The sequence below is a fragment of the Quercus lobata genome, chromosome 2 (genome assembly GCF_001633185.2).
Source record: "Quercus lobata isolate SW786 chromosome 2, ValleyOak3.0 Primary Assembly, whole genome shotgun sequence".
Classification (NCBI taxonomy): Eukaryota; Viridiplantae; Streptophyta; class Magnoliopsida; order Fagales; family Fagaceae; genus Quercus; species Quercus lobata.
The window spans coordinates 53,153,187-53,175,209 of NC_044905.1; the positions used below are offsets into that span (position 1 = coordinate 53,153,187).

A 22,023-nucleotide genomic window follows, 5' to 3' on the forward strand; every position below is an offset into this window, starting at 1 on the left:
GTGTTAATTTGCCCCACAACTATTACAATTTTTTAAATAAAGCATTTTTCATTAATATAAATATACTTGAAATTACAACTAAATTTATCCTATTAAATCAAACTAATTTTTAGTAAGAATTGAATAATATTATCCAAGTATTTAACAAGACAATATCACAATGAAACAAAAATATTAATATTCATACATTTATATAAGCTAGTATTGATTTGTTTGTTTAAATAGTAGAGATTTAAGGTATAAAAAATTTACAATTATATCCTTCATCAATGCGGGACAAGGTGGGACTAAAATGTCTAAATCCATCCCTCCCCACCCCGTGGTGAGGGCCAAAATCTCGCCCTATTCTCATCCCACCACCTATGCGGCAGGTTAAGGCGGGACAGAGCAAAATTGCCATCCCTACATGCTGATACAAATATGGGGGATTTGATGGATCATGGTTCCTAAAAATGACACAATATTACAAATAGTTTCCTATAATTTATTAATTGAACTTCAACTATACTTATCACAAGCCTTTTTGCAATTAGTATTTTATGAAATCCAATTTTAATCTTATTTTTATAGTTTAAATATAGATGTAATATCATGTTTTGATAGAAAGGATGAAACCATTTTTTTTTTTTCAATCTTTTTGAATAAAGAGTGTGATAATATAATATTAATACTTTATTAGTTGGAAACATGTACAATGATCAAGAGAGTTCAACATGATATAATTTCTTCCTTTTTTTTTTTCACTTATTTATTTATTTATTTGTCAAAATATAAAATTTGATAATAATAGTAATCATTAATATATTTATTATGAAATTTGATAATTATGATTGTTTTTGTATATGGAGCTTTAAAATATAATGTTCCAAAATTCTCATTGAGAACTTTGAAAGCTCGATAGTGTAAAACACTAAAACTTGTTGAGACCCCCAATTTAAAATTACGGCTAAGTTGCTTTTAATCTACTCAACTAAGTGTGGAATAAGAGTAATTAATATGCAATTAGCCGGGACTACTACCTAGTGCATGGATATATATAATCAACATGTAATAATAAAGCACAAGGGGTAAGGAAGAGAGATGCAAACATAAGATAATACTGCGATGTGTTATCAAAGAGGAAAATTGAAATACTTGACGTAAAAACCTCTCCGCGGCCCTCCAAATCAAAATGATCCACTAGTGAATAAAGTTTGAGTATAAGGATATCAAAAAGACTCTCCAAGCCTAATCTATCCACTGTACTTAAACCCTCCGAGTTTTAGCTCCCAACGGACTTCATTGAGTCTTGTCTTTCCTAGTTATACGGATCTTGCAATTAGCTCCAAATTGCATCCACCAAAGAATGGCTTCATCCAATGCTTCCCATAGGCAGTAAAACCACTCTGAACACTCAGATTGGGTGAGGTCTGTGTTTCGGCTAAGAATCTCTCAAAGATTTGTAATTAGTAGGAGTAGAGGAAAACTAAGAGAAATGTGTAGATGATTGTGGGTATACAATCTCTAACTCTCAAATGGATTTCTAGGGTTTTTCTATGAAATTCTTTTTACAATTTCGTGGGTTGTGGGCTTAATAGTGTGGGTAAAGAAATGAGGAAAGCACACTAAAACAGGCTGGAAGTACATCTCGTTGGTTGGTCAAGTCGTGAGATGAGTCACGAGATGCCTTCTGGCACTTGACTCTTTAGATTACAGCATGTGCTTCTCACGTGGCCTTTTGCGGGTTGTCCACTCATGAGCTAGTTGCGAGTTGTCTTTCTTCGCAGTTCTTCACCAATTTCTCACACTCAGCCTTTACATTGAATCCCACAAATATGCAAGGAAATTATTGAAGAAATACGATCAAATTTGACATAAAATTAAAGCCAATAAAACATAATTGAAAATCACAACTTTACAAAATTAAATATAGAATAGCATTTAAATCTAATATATATATATATATTCAATTAATTTATTTTTTTATTACTATTTTTCTAATTTTCCCAATAAATGTGGCATCAAAATAAGTTTTTTAATTCGATCTTTTTAGAATGTCGAATAAGAATCATTCAAGTTTTTTCTTTTGATAGAAACCATAGAATTTCAACTTGTGATGTTTATTCTATGATGATTATTTTTATTATTAATTTAAGACACCAATCAGTTTTTGGTGTAGATGGAGTTTAAATCCCAAATATCTTTTTTGATTATAAAAAACTTTACCAGTTGAGTTAACTGAAACCTACAAAATCATTCAAATTATTAAGTCATCAATGGTCATATGTTGGTCCGCTCTTTAATGTAACTTGGATAGAGAAAATCCTTAATATGGTTGAATCTGCTTTGATCCAAAATTCTCAAGATGTAATGTTTAAATCTAGCACAATATTGTTTCATAACATTGGAGAATGTCATTTTACGACTTGCTATTGCTAGGGAGAGAGAGAAATACTTAATGTTCCAATATATTTTAAAAGAATCATTTTTCTTTCCGCAAGATTTTGTTCTTACAATTATCAACGGGTTTTCGGACTAACTGAAGAAGGAAGGAGGAAAATGGAAGCCAAGAGAAAGCATGTTACCAGAAATGCATTCATACTGGAGAATAAAATGTGTTTTGTTTGTGTACTCTAATTTATAGCCATTATGGAAATAGAGAAAGCATAATTTAATTCCCCCTCAAAAAAGAAAAAGAAAAAAGAAAGCATAATTTAATTTTCTTTTGAAGTTTAGAATAGTCTGGTTTAAAATTACTATAATTATTGATATAAGTGAAAAAGGAAATGTAAGGAGGCTAAAAATTGACCTTGATATGGGTCCATAGACGTATGACCTTGACCAATTACATGCATGACAGAGAGTTTATGTTAGACACTTTCTCACTTGCTGTGAACCCCATGTCCACTCCACAGTCCATATGTAAGATATGTAGTTTAGTTTTCCCCACAAATTATCTCTTGGAAAAATTATCATTGTCATGAATAACTCTGTATTTTGTATGCCCATGGCAAATTTTGAAAATAAAGACGCTTATACGACACAACAAATAACACAATTTTTTTTTACATTAATTGCTTAAGTGGTAGGTTTTGATTGGTGAAACACAGTTTCTTTTGTGATTTTCGGCCAGCTCTATATAGCGAGTGAGTGACTTTTTGTTTGTGCAGGTAAACTGAAATCCTTGGGATCAAGTTCTGTTAACCCAGCAAATGTGGAACTAATTAATTCCAAAGCCCGTTTCACTCATCCTCCGGCAAATGTGGGGATATAATTAATCATGATTTTCAATAATATTATAATAATATTACGTACGAATAGTTTTCTAATGTTTTATTTCACCAGAACTCAACTATAATTCTATTATCTCTGTATTAATTTTGTCCATTAATATTTTACAAAAGCTGATTTTAGTCTTAAATTTAGAATTTTAGATAGTTTAAGTATTGATGTAATATTGTGATTTGACAGAAACGAAGAAAATGGATTTTCGGAATAGTTATGAAACGAAATAATACTACCCACTCACTAGTCACTCAAGTTATGAATAAAAAGTATAAACAGAATAATACTACTCACTCAAGTTGTTCATATAAATACCTATGGAATTGGAATTCTTATTTGTACAAATGGTACTTTGAACTTAAAACGAGCATGATGAAATTAATGATACTTCTATTCTTTATTTTTTGAGTTTTTCAGCCGGAAAAACATGCATGCGGGTTTTTTATATATTGAGAGTCCATTTGCAATTTTCATGTTCAGATTTTTCTATGAATAAACTATATATGACGTGTTTATCATTTGTCCATATTTCCCATAATTGTGGGCAATATAATTCCTATACCTTGTATGTTATAAGATTCACTGGAAGAGATTATATTTAGGATTTGCATGGAAGTCCCTCAAATAATTAAGCTAAATAGCCAATGGATCAAGTTTTTTCAGTTATTTTATTTTGCACATGTTATAACAAACTACATAGTTCTCCGGGGTTCCTTTTCACAACAAAGAGAGAAAAAAGGTAAAAAAAAAAGAAAAGACGGTAGCATATTGAGTGCAAATTACAATACTGCGAATTAGAGGAAGTTTTGGTGGCTGATTGTAGGAAGTTTTTGAAAGATATTCCCCAAGTTAGGATTAGAGTCATTAGACATTGTTATAGAGAGGCGAATAAATGTGCCGACGCCCTTGCTAGACGAGGTGCTCTCCTTAGTCAAGATTTTATCATTTTTCTTGCCCCCCTTCTGATGTAACTCTCTTGCTCAGCCTCGATTCGGCTGGAATGTTGTACGATCGCTTTGTACCCTCTGTTTTTGAGGCCGGTTAGTTTTGTTAATCAAGCTTCCTTTTAACCAAAAAAAAGGGAATTAGAGGCATCACAAATCCCAACCCATTTATCACACAAGGATTACTTATGTATAGTCACCAATCATCCTGAGAATAATTAAACAACCTATATATATATATATATATATATATATACATAGTGCTTATAGCTGAACCATGATGCTTATTATCTCAAAGGGGTTTAAGGATGGCAACCTACACGACTGTAGATGGTACAATGAGATTCTGGTGGCCGAATCTCGGGGAGACACGGAATATATAGTGATCCACGACTGCATGGAGTTCCGCTTCTGGTAGGATCAGTTACTGCTCTATATTCAGCTGAGATATAGGATATGAAGTAATAAGAATATAACCAAATTGATGAACCTAAAAAGGAAACCATGGGCCAAAACCATGCAAACTGGGAACAAGAGAGTCTGATATATTGCAAAACCGAAAGTTAATAATGTATGTAGCTAATAACTAGCTAATATTTGTGGCTCTAGTTAGCTCAATTGGTAAAATTTCTTATGATATAATAACTAGTTAGTATTTGGGTAGAATTTATCAGATACACAGTAGTGCTGTATGCTTTAGGAGGTAATATATGCTTTCAAAATCATGAAACACATTGCAATATGTTATAAAAAATATATAAAAAAATCCATGGAAAACTTACCTAAAATAAGCTATTTAAAACTATTATTCAACGTATGTAATGAGCAACTGGCATGTAAATTCTTACTCTATAAACTATATCAAATGTTCAGTTCGATAAGCATGCATGCTACAAAATAAATTAAAACACAACTGCCGACTTGAAAATAGTGCTCACACCGGGTAATTCTCGTGCTGCATTTGAAGCAGGAATGAAAAATGTGGAAGCCAAGAGAAAGCAGACAATTAGAATGGCTTTCATTTCGACAGTTGATACTTGATAATGCTAACCTACCCTCATCTTATTTATAGACCACAAAATAGGGTATAATTGAAATGTGTTACATTCGTGAGTGGCTTACACAGTCCTACTGTCCAATTACAAAAATTTGAGTAAAACGTTAAAATTACAATACTTCTTTATGCTCTTATCTTTCCTTGACCTTAAAAATTAGTATTATATTTTGGTGGTTCCTCCACTACGAGACTATTTCAACGCAACTTTCTTTCAATTAACCTTATAGAAAATGGTGAAGGTGATAGTTATAATCAATTCATCATGACTCATTTATTCATCACATTTTTATTTTAATATAATCATTCCACGATGAGTTAAATGCATACTTTGTCACCTTCATTTATTCATTACATCTCGATATTTTTCTTCTTTTAACAGAGAAAATTTGTCGCACTCCCACAAGTGGCACATAAAAATGGATTAAGATTTTCTCCAAACCGTGTTGAAGAAATCTAACTTAGCTATTACTATTGTTAGAGATATATTGTAAAGATAGTCAGGGACGGAACCAGGATTCATACTCGGGAGGGGCAAAGCTTAAAACTAAAAAAAAAATTATGAAAATAAAAACTAACATCTATTTCATATTCAACAAAATACTACCTACAAAATAAGTATTTCTTAAACATTTCATTTTATAAAACACATCAACAAAGTATAACATACAAAATAAGTGTTTCTTATTTTGCGTGCAATTTTTGTTTAGTTCATATTTATTTATTTATTTATTTTGGTTTTGTAGTTAAAGGGGCATGAATTTAATTTATTTATTTATTTTCTTGTAGGTCAATATCTAAATATTTTAGAGGAAGGGAGACAAATATATATATATATATATATATATATATATATATTTTGAGAATCATATATATTTATATATATATATATATTTATAAAAGGGCAAATCTTAAATTTTTTTTTTATACTAGTTTTTTTTTTTTTAATTGGGGGGGGGGGGGCAATGGCCCCCCTCTTGCATAGTGTAGGTCCGTCCTTGAAGATAGTGGAAGCATAAGAAAGAGAAAGAGAGGAGATAAAAATTACACGGTTCGGTCTGATGACCTATGTTCATGGTGAAAAGTCTTTGTGGTAACATTTTATAATATGAGGAAGTGTAATTACAATAACTCTACTAAGGTTTATATACCACACGAGGGTGTGGTTTGATGGTAAGAGTCTTTGTTTCAGCATCCAAAAAGCAGTTCGAGTAATAGCCTTAACAAAGCCCATGTAGTATACGTGGTATTACTTATTGCTATCACGTGGTGTGAGGTCAATAAGCCTACACTGGAAACCCCCTTTTTTTTATTTAGTAAAAAAAAAGAAAGAAAAAAGGTTTATATAGTAGCAGTAGAGTTGAGGGGAGGACTAGATGAGCTTTACACTAAAATGGACTACCACTTAGGCCATCACACAACAACCATTAAAATATTAACTCTGACACCCCACTCAAACACAAGGTTGAAGCTTTGGTGGTTTATAATACTACTCCCGTGTGTTAAATCACATGACTCATTAAATCATTTAAACAAGTTATATGATTGTCAACTAGTTCATATAACTAAAAATATATGTAAATACTATCATTTGAGCTATCAAGTAGTAGGTTGGATGAAATTTCTCCAAACTAGTTTGAAAGGAAAAATCTGTTCCATAAAGAAAATATATTGACCACTTCTTTATTAGTATAAGATTAACACAGGTTTACATAATTACATTTGATCTCTTATTAAAAATAATTTTGTGATTTGCAACTCTCTATGTTTAAAGTGCTTGAAGCTCTTCAGAGGGAAAGAGTTCGAATTGCAAAGTTAGCAGCATATTATAACTATCTAAAAAAATCAAAAAAGTAATTGTGATCTTTTATAATTAAGGGTTGAATTTGAGAATCTTGAGACACAAAATTTCTATTTAAGGAGGGCATTTTTATGCTTAAATTAATAAATATATATATATATATATATAAAATCCATTTTTTTACTTGTTGAGACTTGAGGTACAAAACTGCTAATTAAGTTTTTATATTAGATTTTGTTAATATTTACTTTTCAATAGATAGTATGTTTAATCAACTTAACGTTATTGTGACATAATTGATTTAACAGAAAAAAGAAGAAGAAAGAAAGTAAGTTATTGGCTAAATTGAAGCATAGTTAAGGAAAACTAAAATACAATTCTAATTTTGATTTTAATGTTGAAAGAGGAAGATTATTTGGTTAAAATTGGTGAAAACCAGTCAAGATCTGGAAAAAACCGAAAACCAATTCCTTTTTCAGTTCTCTGACCGTTCTGGTTTTTAAAACTATAGGAACTCAATCATTAATAATGATTGGATACACTTAATTTTTTTTCAAATAATTTAAGAGCGTTGGTTTAGAATATTTAAGGTGTTTCTAGCCACGAAAAGAGATTTGGAGTTCAATTTTTGTTTACACAAAAAACCGACTGATATTTTATTCTGATGATAAATAACTATCAACAGAAGCGGACGTCATAAATTGAGACCCTAAAAAAATAAAAAAGTGTTTCTAGCAATGGAGCCAGCATTATATATGCTTCATCTACCACAACGGCAGTGATTTCCTTCAATTGCTTTAATTCTCAATCTTAATAGAATATTTTCTGGCTTTTCGATGACCTTTCTGGAGTTTATTTGTGTTTTCCATCCTTAATTAACTAGCTTTTTTGGTCATTCTTGGTAGTTTTCCGACCATATTTGGTATTTTTCAGACCAATATTCCCTGTTGCTTCGCAGTAAGTTTTATGTTGTTCCCAGCATTATTTTCCAATTCTGATGTTTTCCAATGATAGATTCGAAGGTGTTTTCCAATGATACATTGTTGTGTCTGTTTTTCTCTCTAACCCATTGTTGGTGTTTTACGGTCTCTGGCCGTCATTCTTACCAGGCCTTCCCGTTGATCATGGCCTCTATGAGCTTAATTACATGGAGCCTTTCAATCCTAATGCACAAGATTCCGTCTTATTCATCACAGTTCACACCCAGTCTCACAATCTGATTTTCTCTTGAGTCCCACTAGATAGTTTCTTTCTTAATATGCAAGTATTAGAGGTTGTACTTTTCACAACATATTTTCCACGTTTTTTTGGAATTTATTATTTTTATTGAATCATACATAGTTGATTTGTTGGTCTTGTTAGTCATGGATTAGTTTGTTTATTTGGATTTTCTTTTCTTGTGCTAATTCTTGTATATTTTCTTTTCGCGCTCTCTATTTTCTAATACTGGTTCTTTATATCAAAAATTCATTTACAATTTAGGTTAATCTAAAAAGTTAATCAAATATTTTTTAATATATAAACTTTACTATGGGTTTACTGTAACAAGATAACTTAATAAGACTTTTATACTTTAGATGTAGACTGTTAGGTTGAACTACATAAAATTTTTTTGTGCTCCTCTTTTATTCTTCCATTCATTATTCAATCATCACATATAATCACACTACACCCTACTTTAATAGTCTTGAACTTAATTTTGTACATTAAAACCCAACAAGAGTTATATTGATATGGATTTGTCAACTCTATACCTAATTAACAATAATGTTTTTACTTTTTATCGTTTGTCCTTTTCCCCCCTTGCACCCATGACTGGGCCTCAAAAAAATTCCTTTACCTCTTTTTTTGGTCGAACAGTGGAAGAGATTATAATAAGAATTTGCATGGAAGTGCCACAAATACTCAGTGGACTGACTTTAAATACTGCAAACTACATGGTTCTCAGGGTTCATTGTAACAAAAGGGGCAAAAAAGAAGAAAGAAAAAGGCCGTAGCTTATTGAGTGCAAATTATTACAACACTGCGAATTAGAGGCATCACAAACCCCAAACCATATATATACATCAAACAAAGATGACTTATTTATAGCCATAATCTAAAACTCAAAAGGGGTTTAAGGTGATGAGCAACCTTCGCGACCGTAGATGAAACAAGGTTTTGGTGGCTTTGGAATGCATGAAGTATATGGCTTTCCACGACCACACTCAGGGAAGGACTTGCTAGGTGGAGATGGCGTAGTTGCAGTTTGAGATGGTGAAGTCACAGGTGTAGATAGCGGCGTTAAAGGAGGAGATAGTGGCTTCCTGGGGCCGGGTAGACATTCACGATATGACTTTCCACGACCACACGTAACTACTGGCTTATCAGGATCCTCATAAGGTAATCCTACTGCAGATTGATCTGAGATATGATATGAAGTAATTATCAGAATATAACTTAAAATCTGGAAAGGAAAACATGGCCTAGAACCATGCGATACGATTTGGGAATAAGAGTTCCATATATTGTAAAACCGACAAAAGTAAAAAATTATAGTACGTAGCTAGTATTTGGCAATAATTTATCAGAAACGCACCAAATAATTCTAACATAATTGACCAACTGCTATGTAAACTCTTACTCATGATCTGTTTTTTATAAACAATATCATAAGTTCAGTTTAATAAGTATGCTACAAAATAGATTAAAACACAACTATCTACTAGAAACTATAGTGTTCTCACCTGCTAAATCTCTAGCTGCATTTGAAGAAGGAATGAAAAATGTGGAAAGCAAGAGAAAACAGACCACTAGAATGGCTTTCATTTCGAGATTTGATACTTGATATGCTAAGTTTCTCTATCCTAACCATATTTATAGACCATCCAAGTAGGAGCATGTCTAATGGAATTATAAATTGAGAAGAACAAGTCAAAGTGTGAAGGAGGGTTTAGTTGAAAAGTATTATTAAAGGGAGTATACATAAAACTTGAAAAAAAAAAAGTGGAACAAGATTTTTAGAAAGCAAAGTTGACTAGATGTAGAATTAAAATTAATGAGGGATCTTCCACTCTTCCCTCCTTTTTCTTTCGTCAAATAGACATATATTTTCAAAACTGAATTTAATTGTGGAACTAGTATTTTTTTTTTTTAATTTTTATAAATATTTGCAATGAAGTGAATATCGGTATCTTCATTCAAATTTAAGTGTTTCTTTTTCTTTAAATTTTTCTTCTAAAGACATTCCCAAATATAAGTCGAAAACTGATTTTTTTTAATCTTTAATATTTTACATCTTTTTCTTTTATTATAAAAAAAATAAAATTCTTATGAGACGAAAGTCCTCAATTTTTTAATATAAAATAAAAGGACATTTTATGTACAACATTTTTCTAGATAAAATTATTTTTAATGTACATACAGTCAATGCATGTAAATTGTCGCAGTGATGGTCACACATTTTTTTTCTTATATTTTATATCCATATCGATATTTTTCCAATCGACATTTATAAACAAAAAATATTTACAGTGTTATAAATTATAGAACATGGGATCTCTCTCTCTCTCTCGTTCTCTCCCTTCTTATTGAGACTAAACCAAGATTGGTCCATAATTTTGGGGCTTTATAGCTTCTTTCTCTCAACACAGAAGATTAAGGTGGAGGGAAAAAATTGATTCACTATTTGAGAAGGGGAATAGAAAGAGTGTACCGAAGACCATTTTTTTCTTTTTGGTGAAACCAACCTAGAATTTTTACTTTCCCACAATTTTGAGGGACTTTTTCTACTTGGATCCCTTAGGCTAGGCAATTGTCTAAGTTGCTTACCCATAGAGTTAGACCCGATTTCCTTTGTTGTAACACCTTAATTATTTTTGAAATTAAAATTTAAATCAAATGAGTAAACCTTGAGTGAGTCTTTTCAAAGTCAATTGCGCTCACCCTTGTGCAAATGTAGGGATATAGTTAATGGATTGTCGTAATCTAATTTTTACTATGTTCACCTTTGAGGGTTTTCACTTTGGTGACCCGTGAGATGTAATGTAAAGTGTGTGACACATGTCCTACAATGGGTGATGTGTATGTGTAAGTAAGTTTTTTATTTATCTTTCCATTTTTTAGGAGTCGTTACCTACTTCTAATTAACCTATTAGCTAAGGGATTTTCTTAATGGGTCCTAAACTAAAAAGCTAGGCAAATGTGTCAAACCAGAAGATGTGGACTCAAACGCTCGTTTAATGGTGGGGAATATGTTAAAAACCTCACAATGTTTATCCTAAAGGATAGTACCTTGTCTAGAATTTAGTCTTAAAGATAATTATTTAAATAATAACTAAAGAATTTGGCATTTGGTTTGAATTTTTTTTTTTTTTTTTTTTTGCATGTGTGATCATGTATAAGTTAAACAAGTGCATGTCATGTGAAAGTTTGAATGCACGGCATCTAAGTCTACTCTAGAATGATATGTGAATGCGTGAGTATACAAAAATCCATGATAAGATGACATGCGAATGCGTGACATTTGAACAAATCCTAGGATGACATATGAATGCATAAGTGTAGACACTACATTTTGTACCCCTTATGACTCGGGCCCCTGTTACCCAATGATGTCGAAATTCTAAAGCCCAAAGTTGGTTTAGGGCCCAATCAGATTGAAATTGACTTGAGGAAAATGTTTTAGGAAAAATATTACTTTTTTAATGAATAAAATAAGTTACTTTTGGAAAATAAAGACTAAGGAAACCCTAGGGCATGCGTACACATACACACGTATGCGCACACATACTCAAGCTCTACGTACGCATGCTTTATGCATGCATACGCATGTTAGGGTTCTAGAAACTATGAAAGACAAGTTTTTATGCATTAAAGATGAATTTTGGAATGAATCTCACATCGTCTGAGAGCCGTCCCAAACCCTTATCTTATCATTATATAAAGGCATACATAGTAGCTTTTCAAAACATATAGAAAATCCTAAGGGTAAACACAAAATTCACTAGAAATAGTGAATTAAAGAGCGAGTTTTCCACAAAATATCCTCAAGTCAATATTTTTTTGATTGAGACATTTTCTAGCCTTGATCTTTGAATTTTAAGATTAATAATAACTTTTTTATTTGATTGTGAGTAGATTTGACTGAGGGAAATGGTCCAAATCAAGCCAAGAAGCTTTGTGTTTTGAGGTATAAAGCTTTTTCTCTTTTCTCCTTTTGTCTTTGTTTTGATTGATGTTTTCTTTGTTTTTCTTGTTTAGTTTATATTATAACATGTCTATTTAAGTTTAGGTTTTCTATGTTTTATGTTTTAAGGCATATTAGGTTGTTAGATTTATAGTTTTACTTCTGCCTTGTTCTGCATTTTTGTGTTTCTAGGTTAGGGTTTAGGGTGAGTGTGTGTACATGCCTTCTACATGCGCACGCATACTTGTTGTATGCGTACGCATACAACTGAGCTACGCATGCATGCTCTATGTATGCACACGCATACTCATGCCCAAAAACCCTAATTTGATCCTTTTTGATTCTGTTTCTTTATTTCTTTTATATAATACACCTCTTCCTTGTTACTCTGTATGCTTGTAAGTCTCTGTTTGTTTGTTTGATTGTTCTTCACATAATCACATGCTAGATTGGGGTTCCTTTAATGTGTTTTTCTTTGTTTTTCCATGAATACGCATTCATATGACCATGCATCCATGCATAGGTGCTGTGGTGGAGTAAGGTAAGTCATGCATTCACATGAACATGCATCAGGTTGTGGATATGATGATATGATGTGTATTAGATGTGCAATCTAGGTTTGCTATGAATATGTGAACATGTTGTTTTGATCTTGCCATGCCTATGTTTTTGCCTTGATTTGATATATACATATATCTGCCTTGGATGTAATGGATGCTATGTTGATAGATGTATGCTAAGATGTGACATGAGATGCATGATAGATGTATGTCAGGGTTTGGGATGAAATGTCATGTTTGTTTCCTAGATGTATGTTAGCGTGTGTGTGAGTCTAGAATGACAATATTGAATATGCCTTTAACAAGATTAAGACATAAGACACAATGAGTGGAAGCTGACCCATGAGTTGGGCAATCCTGGGTGCCTAACACCTTCCTAACCTGTACCTAAATTCCGAACCCATACTCTAGCAGTAAGATCAGTTCTTCCACGAAAGACGCTTTATATATGGTTCCAAGACCTAATCTAGGTGGCGACTCCATTTCTTTTCTTTGTCCCGGTCCACTCGGGCAAGGCATACTCTCCTCTCGGTGCGTTCACAATAAGCATATAGAAATCTATTCTTAGATGATGTGTGCATGAATGAGCGATTTATTTTTAGAAATAAAAGACATAAACACTTAAAAAGGTGAAAAAGTCAAAGTGGCTTACCTCACTTTCTTAAATAAGCTAACAATTCAAATTAAGTCCTCATATTAATTTATTTCTTATGGAAAGAAAAGCACCAAAATAAATTGTTAGTTTTTTTTTTGGGGGGGGGGGGGGGGGGGGAGGGGGTGGGGGTGGGGGGGGGAGAGAGGTGGCCATGGGCTTAATTGATTTAAGCCAATGGCCTAGCATCATGTTTGAAAAATATTCATTTTTGAAAACCTCATAAGTTTTTATTGAAAAATCCCTAAAAGGGTTTTTGTGAAAATCTCATGAATTTTTAAGGGAAAAGATGACCCTTAAAAGAGTTTTGTGAAAATCTCATGAGTTTTTATTCAAAAAGTCCCTAGAAGGGTTTTAATAAAAATCTCATGAGTTTAGATTTGGGAAAATTCCCTAGAAGAGTTTAACAAACGTCTTGTAAGTTTGTGTTTTGGAAAAATTACTAGAAGGGATTTAGGCATATAGCAAAAGTCTAATGAGTTTTTATTTTTTGAAAGTCTTGAAAATATTTTATTGGTGGAAGCCTTGAAACCTATATATTTATTTATTTTTGAAATAATTTGATTTTTTTTTCAACTTTTTTGTAAAAAGAAAAAAAAAAAAAAAGAAGAAGCTTTGTTTAAGCCATTTTTTATAAGGACCATGAATTTACGATATTAACTATGGAGTTAATATGTAAATCGATGTGTTTGTCCCAAGAGGCATATATATATATATATATATATATATATATATATTTATTTATTTATATATGTGGCATAATTACAAATGCATCATATGAGTCCAAACAAATCGTGGCAAATATGTCACGCATGCAACTATGCATCTTCAAATCCAAAAAAACATGCATGTAATCACCTCATCAATTCCAAGAATATTAAGAATGGCCTAACCATCAAAGATGAATCTAATGTGACCATGCAAGAATGAAAATTTAAGCATGCAAAAATGGAAATTTTAAAGTAAAGGCGGAAAGTTTATGACAAAAATGGATGCTTTGATGAAAAAAGAAAAGAAAAAAAAAGAAGTAAACTTGAACGTAAAGGTGCAAATTTTATTTCAAAAATAGAAGTTTTGCCATAAAGACGTGAGCTTTTAATGTTAAAGGTTGAAAATTTAATGCAAAAAAAAAATAGAAGATTATGTTGGAGATGTTGGCTTTACGTGGAGATATGGAGAGTAAAACATATAGGAACACTACTTGACCTAAATTGTTTAGCCTTTTAGATTAAGTGGTGTCCCTATATATTATATTAATCTCTTAAGTGAAGTCTCCCCATTGTATTATCTCCCCAGCAAATGGAATTAGAGCATATTGTTTTGTATCAAAGTCCCTTTTCCAGTTGGAGTAGGGACAGTATATTGCACACGGCAAAGTCCACACAAATGATTCTAGAAAAATACCCAACACGGTGCTAGATCATGGTGTGATGTGAGGTTCCCACGGACATGGAAGTGCGTGCTGGGTTCCCATGAATAAATGTGTGAGGTTGACACATGATTTAGATGGATGACGTGTTGATCAAGAAAAAACCCATAAGGAAGGGAGAAGCTGGGAAGCTAGTAGAACTTGATCATGGTCCAAATAGAGGTCTTGAAGCCTATAGAGAGCCTATAGAGAGGCAAAGAATCACATGTGAAAGGGAGATTGTTGAGTGTACACATATGAGTGGAATTCCACGTAGAATAAGAATGAAAAGATAAAGTGGTTAATGTAATGTAATTGGACCAAACTCATAAGCTTAAGTCGTTTGGGTCAAGTGGTGTCCCTAACTATATGTTATGTTTACTACTCAAGTGAAAGCTCCCATGATATTATCTTCCCAACACTTAGATTGTTGGGATAAATCCCCGTTTATGTTTTTGACTGAAACCCTTTACCACTAATTGAGCTTTGTACTTTACTAACTTTTCACCATCTTTCTTTAGCTTGAACACCCATTTGTTTCTTAATGCCTTCTTACCTTTTGGAAGTTCAACCAACTCATAAGTCTTATTCTTATGCAAAGAATTCATCTCTTCTTGCATAGCCTTTATTTAGCTCTACTTGTACTTATGAGACACTAATTCTTAAAAGCTTTTTGGCTCTTCCTCATCAATAAGAAAAATATACTCAGAAGAGGGATATCTAGTCGATGGATGACACTCCCTAATAGATCTCCTCGCTTGAGGTTATTCCATCTCTAGTGGAGCAGGCTGCTCCCTCTACTTAACATCTTCTATATCTTGAGCATCATCACCATGAACTCCTTTCGCAGTTGGAGCAGGAATAAAGTATGTGTACTTGAAGCCTTTATGCAAATGGAGCAGGGCAGGTCTTTTTCACAGTTGGAGAGGGGATGGTATATTGCACCAATCAAGCCTACAAAGCCCACACAAATGATCTTGGAAAATGCCCAACAAATGAGTATTATTGCCAATAGTGCTAGACAATGGTGAGGTGCAAGGTTCATATGGAGGATAAAAGACGTGCGGTATTGACATGTGAAGACCCATGGATGATGCACTAGTGAAGGAATAAGCCCATTAGGAAAGGGGGAGCGAGTAGGACTTGTTCATGACCCACAGAAAGGTCTTAAAGCCCACAGAGAGGCCTTAAAGCCCACAGAGAGGCAGAGGTTCACATGTTAGAGGGAGATTGTTGGGTTACATGTGTGAGTGAAGTCTCACATTGAATAATAATGAGAAGAATGAATAGTTAATATAACATAATTGAGCACATACTCATTGGGCTTAGGCCTTTTGGGTTAAAGTGTGCATCTATATGTTATATTAATTATTCAAGGAAATTCCCCAAAGTGTTTATTTTTCCAACATAGACCGCCTTTTGATATATTTCTCTCTATAATAGACAAAATTCCAAGAATCAATTGAAGTAGCTAGTGTGTAGTGTAAAGTTGTGATTTAAAACTATGTTTTATATTGGCTTTATTCCATGAACAAAAGTGTTGTAATTACTTTAATTTTGTTCCTTGTATTTTGTGGGATTTTATTGTATTGCGTTTAGTATTAAGTTGGTGAAGAGTCGAGCATGTATTGGATGAACAAGTGGATTTTGTGAGTGTCTCGCGAGAAGCCTACTCGCGAAAGAGCCATGTGAGAAGCATATGCTAGAATTTGAAGGGTCGTGTCAGGCGGTTAGTTTCGCGAGTGTCTCATGAAAAGGGCCAACCCGCGAGATACCTGCGAAACTCTCTTCCTAGAGGATTTTAAGTGTGACTTTCTTACCCTTCACCCATACTATATATATCCTCATTACTCACAAAAGTATGTGAGGCTATTCAGAGAGAAAAACCCTAGAGAAGTTTTCTACAACACAATACACCCATCTTTTAGAGAGAGAGCTACTCATCCTTAATGAGAAATCATTATAGTCTCTTCTTCTTCCCTCTCCCATTGTCATACCTTGAGATGAGATTTGTACCCAAATACAACCTACACCTATTCAGAGTGTAGAGAGTGTTATGGATTTTGGGAAGTTTTGGGGATTCACCAAAGAAGCTGGTAAGGTTTGGCGAATGCAATTGGGTATATTGCGGCATTTGGAAAGTTAGAGAAGACATAACTCCGAGAAGTTTGTTGGTAGTAGGAGCTTGAAGGGCTCAAGTACATTGGGTAGACTAGGCTGGGAGGGTCATTTGTTATTCGGGTACTCCAACTTTATTCTTTAGTGGATCGATTTCGACTTGGAGGGTTGAGGAGAGGTTTTTCGCCGAGTTTTTCTGTTTTCTCTTCGATAACACATCTTGGTGTTATCTTGCAGTTGCATCTCTCTTCTTTTACTCTTGTGCTTTACTTTTATTGTTTTTTATTCATGTTTATGCACTAGAGTAGTTATCAGTTCATTACGCTTCATTTACTCTTATTCCGCACTTAGATAAGTTAGAGTAAAAGTAATCTAGCTGTAATTTTTATTTGGAGGTCTAAATAAGCTCTTGTGTTTTCAAACAAATTCGAACTTTCAATTGATATCAGAGTGGGTACACTTGTTTTTATTTCATTACCTAAGTGTGATCCTTGACCCCCTTGTGTTTATTGCCATGGATAGTGTTTTGTTTGCTTCTATAGATGTTGTTGATTGTAACATGCCATATGTTTGTGAAAATGCCTCTATGAGTGTTTTTCCTCATACTTGTGATAATATGTTACATGAATCTATGGGTGTTGTTAATATTCCAAATGTCAAACTCTTGAAGAAAAAGGCTAAGAAGTTTCATAAGAATTTGAGCAAGTTCATTTGTGAAAATGATGATTTGATTGCTAAGTTCAATGAATCCAACAAATTGGTTGAAAAGTATAAGAAATTTACTGAACATTCTCTTGAAAAACTAAAAGAGTTTGAATGTTTGAATATAGACTTGGATGCTAAACTTGTTTTGTTTAACAAACTTGTTGATGTTCTTAAATGTGAAAATGAATCTCTTAAGATGCATGCCAAGTATTTGATTGTTGAACCTATTGCTAAAAAGGATGAAAATATTTGTTGCATGAATGTTGTGATACCTGATTTTGTGCCTATTGTGTGTTCTACCTCAAAGAACAAATCGGCGCACATTCCTCCATACAAAAGAAATCAAAAAGTTGGAGAGAAAGACTCTCAAGCCAAAACCTCTGTTTAGATCTCAACCTTAGGTTTTGGATGGATCTAAGTTTATTCCAACTTGCCACCATTGTGGGATGATTGATCATATAAGACCTCAATGTCCTAAGTTGAAGAGAGAACAAAACCATGTAGATAGATCTCTTCCCAAAAAACCTAGTGGACCTAATCACATTGTTTGTCACTATTGTGGTGTCTTTGGTCATCTTAGACCTCATTGCTCTAAGTTTCAAGCTCTTAAAAGAATCAAAAGAAAAGAGAAACTTGAACTTCTTGGAAGTTGTGCTATGAAAGCAAAACCGGTTTTTGGGGAAAATGGTAAGTTGTTGAAGAAAGTTTTTAATGTTCTTACCTCCTTGTCATGTGCATCTCTGGTTCTCATTCTTCCAACCCTCATCTCTCTTCTCTTGAGACATTCATTTCAAACAATTGTTTTATTTGGATGAGGAAGGGTTCCTATGGTTAAGTTTATGCTCTTTTGGTTTTTGATCTAATTCTTTTGATCTTTGTAGGACCCTTACGCATTAGATGCTTCATTGTCATGTATTTATGCGTCATGCATCTCTTTATGTGTATTGTTTTTGCATTTGATCTTACTTTTATGCCTTTGTTTTTGTGTGTGTAAAAATCCAAAAAACACATAAAAAGTGGAAAATGATAGGCCAAGAATGTATTGACCCCTTTGGTAACTTAATCAATTAATTTAGCTAAGTAAAATTAATTAGATTTAATTACATGCAATAAGCATGGTAGCACAAACAAATCACCAACTAAATTAAATGCAGTAGAAAATAAATTTGACATAGGTGATTTATTTACGAATGGGTAAAACCACCTAGGCAAAACTCCACTGGGTGAATTTAAGGTCACTACTCTTGAGAATCCATTATTATCAGAACAAGCGGTTACAAGTAAAAGAAATTCTAGTACCTAATACCTACCTATAGTTGATTACCCCAATATCCAATTGGACTTGTAATATAGTGACAATCTCTCCTTTCAATACATGACTCCTGGTACGTGACTAACTAATCGATGCACGGATCAAAGTACGTGACTAACACACCAACTTGAGAAAGATGTTGGTTGCAAAATTATTCAGTTCATCCAAACGATGAAGATCAAGAAACTCCTTGGTTACAAAACCCTTAGTGCACAAATGCAGCAGCTTCTATAAGGAAGAAGATGAACTAGGGCAAATTGTCTCAGGTCTCAATTTGAGTGAATAATCACTTTGCATTAAGTTGCATCACCTTAGACGGCCTTTAAAATAATCCTTATATATATCTAGGGTTGTGAGAAAAGAAACCTTATACAAATAACTTGGATATGAGTAAAAAACAGATCTGGAAATCTGAATTTCGTAATTCTCGATAGATATAGCTTCTATCGAGAGTTGTCGAGAATTAAACATTAAACCTCGATAGATTTATCTGTCGATTTATCTGTCAAGCTTTAATGAACTGCATTTCTTCACTTGTTTCTTGGACAAACTTGCATGGCTTCAATACTAGACTTGAACTCTTGTTTCTTGAAGTATTAAACTCATCCTAGATCTACTCAATTACAAATAAAGTGAATTTTGTCAAAGGGTTAGCTAATTTACAATGACATATGTTTTAACATGATCCACATATATCCTAACCGAAAAGTTTGATCGTATATGTTTGAGTACATATCACATGTGAGTTTAGCCTAGTACCTCCATACTAATGGCGTAGTGTATTTACGAGTTTAGCTTATTATGTATGCACATTTTGTAAGTTTGAGTGACATCTAATAATCTACGTTTTGATTGTTGTAAATAGATCTTCAAACTTGTCATAAATGATTGGTCAATAGTCTTGTTTGATCTAAATACATGAGTAGACTTGTGCCTATATATCTCCTCACATTTTTTTTTCAAAAAGCTCTACAAATGTCTATCTCTAAAAGGAGAAAAGAGAGGAAAAGGCCTTGCTTAGAAAACTAGTTTGATTAGGAAAAGGTGGAGCAAATATGTATTAAAATGTATGGTGCCAAAGTCAAAGGCTCAATTGTCAAAGTTCTATCAAAATGTTTATGGCACCGCTTCTCAAAAATTTGACTTGTATTTGATCAAAAGTGTAAAAAAAAAAAAGAAAAAAGAAAAGAAAAAAAAAGGGAAGCCAAATGAAAAGCTTTCAATCAATTGTGATCACATTGGTGATGGGTCATATATATTCATTTCTACAAGTGAGATAGATCACTTGACTTCATACTAGTTATGTATGACTTGATTGAATTGATTATTAAAGCTTCATACTAGAATATAGACTAGTTCATACTTGATCCACGCACACAACCCACAAGTTTAATGTTCTAAGAATTCCTATTTCATTTGTGTGTTTGTACATATTCAAATATGATGTGTGTGTGCTCAACCATATATGGATCAAATCAAAAATATTTTTGTTCTTTTTACTTGGTTTTGGAAGTAATTTGTATCACCCATGTTTTTCAAAGTTTTTTAAGTTGATTTTGTGTGAAAATCATGTTTTCTAACTGTTTTCGTGACTTATTTCTTGAGTAAGCTTAGTCGCGAGTTTAAATAGCCCAATTCTCAAGTTTTTCAACTTTGGATAGAGAGTTTCACGAGTTTTTCATGAGAAGGGCTTACCAGCGAGTTACCCGTGAAAATTCACAGCTTTCCGCGAAAATTTCTAGATTAGCTTTTTAAAGGGCATTTCGTGGGACATTTGTTTTAAACTTCTCCCATCTTCTCCCAAACCTTTTTTTTTTTTTTTTTTTTTTCTACATCAAAACCTAAATTAATTCAACTTTTTTTCATTCTATTAACATCTCTAAGGTAATTTTTAACTATTTTCATTGATTTTGATTTTTAGATTATTTTTTTGGGGATTTTATGTTCATAGTTGGAAATTTCTCAAATGGAGGCTGGAAAATTTAATTTTTGTAAACCTTTTTTTTTTTTGGGTTTTGTTTTAAATGATGATTTGTTTTGGATGTTGGCCCATTGTGGCAAAAATAACATGTATTTAGGCAAGATTTTCATATGTTCATGCATTGTTTAACAAATATGTGTAGTGTGTGCACTCTAAGTATTTGACAAAATGACCAAATGACATTTCTTGTTGTTTTGGATTCTAATAAGTATCAATTTCTGGGAATTACCATGATTATGCATGTTTATCATGTATTGATCATTGGTTGTGTGTTTTTCACACTTTCCCCTATGAGTGCTTGCTCATGCATTGGTCATGCATCTCACATGCATACTGATGCACTTTTGTTGCACACATTTTAACACTTGACATATTTTGCACTCACTCATGCTAGTTAAGTCTTTTTAGACCTTTTAGCACATATAACATGTTCTTGTGTCTATGTTATGTCTTGGTCTATACTTTGTTCAATCATCCTTAGCATGTCATATTTACTTTATGCTTTGTAACATTGTTTTTCAGATGTTTTTGTCTTTCGTTTGAGCTTCATTTTTTCATTCATTTTGCACCCCTTATGCATCATCTTTTACCCTTGTTCATATCTTATTTTCTTTCCCCCCTTCCTTTTGATTCATTTGTCTATTTGTGACAAAAAGGAGGAAAGTATACTAGAGAGTATACAAGAGTGTATCATCATTTCTATATGACTCATGTGCACATTCTTAGGGGGAGAAATTCTACCTCGTGCATATTCGTAGGGGGAGAAAGCTATAGGAGAGATGCATATACCAAAGGGGAGAAAACATCTTTTATGACAAAACCTTGTTTTGCTTTGTTTTATTTTATGCTTGTTTTCTCGTTGCTTTATGGTGCTTTCAGTTATGTTTAGTATCTATGCTTTGTTGCTCTCATCACATCATGCTTATGTGTTGGACATGCATATATCCTTATGCTATTGTGCTTTATTGGTTGCATGTTCGGATGATCATTTGTTTTGTTATGTGATCATTGTGGTCATTTCCATATGATTGTTCTGTGTTTGATCAAGTTGCTCATA

General features: G+C 32.9%; 1 protein-coding gene and 1 long non-coding RNA gene across 2 annotated transcripts; both read right to left on the bottom strand.

Moving 5' to 3' along the window:
* Positions 1-3,920: 3,920 nt before the first annotated feature.
* On the bottom strand, positions 3,921-5,234 carry LOC115968144. The gene is made up of 3 exons (XR_004086676.1): positions 5,149-5,234; positions 4,529-4,650; positions 3,921-4,327 (listed from the first exon to the last, which is right to left on the bottom strand). It is a non-coding gene; the product is annotated as an uncharacterized LOC115968144 (long non-coding RNA).
* Positions 5,235-8,986: 3,752 nt separating this feature from the next.
* Positions 8,987-9,907, bottom strand: LOC115978286. The gene is made up of 2 exons (XM_031100310.1): positions 9,790-9,907; positions 8,987-9,466 (listed from the first exon to the last, which is right to left on the bottom strand). Exons 1-2 carry the CDS (start codon positions 9,869-9,871, stop codon positions 9,180-9,182), a joined length of 369 nt encoding a protein of 122 aa, XP_030956170.1. The 5' UTR covers positions 9,872-9,907; the 3' UTR covers positions 8,987-9,179.
* Between the last annotated feature and the right edge of the window lie 12,116 nt (positions 9,908-22,023).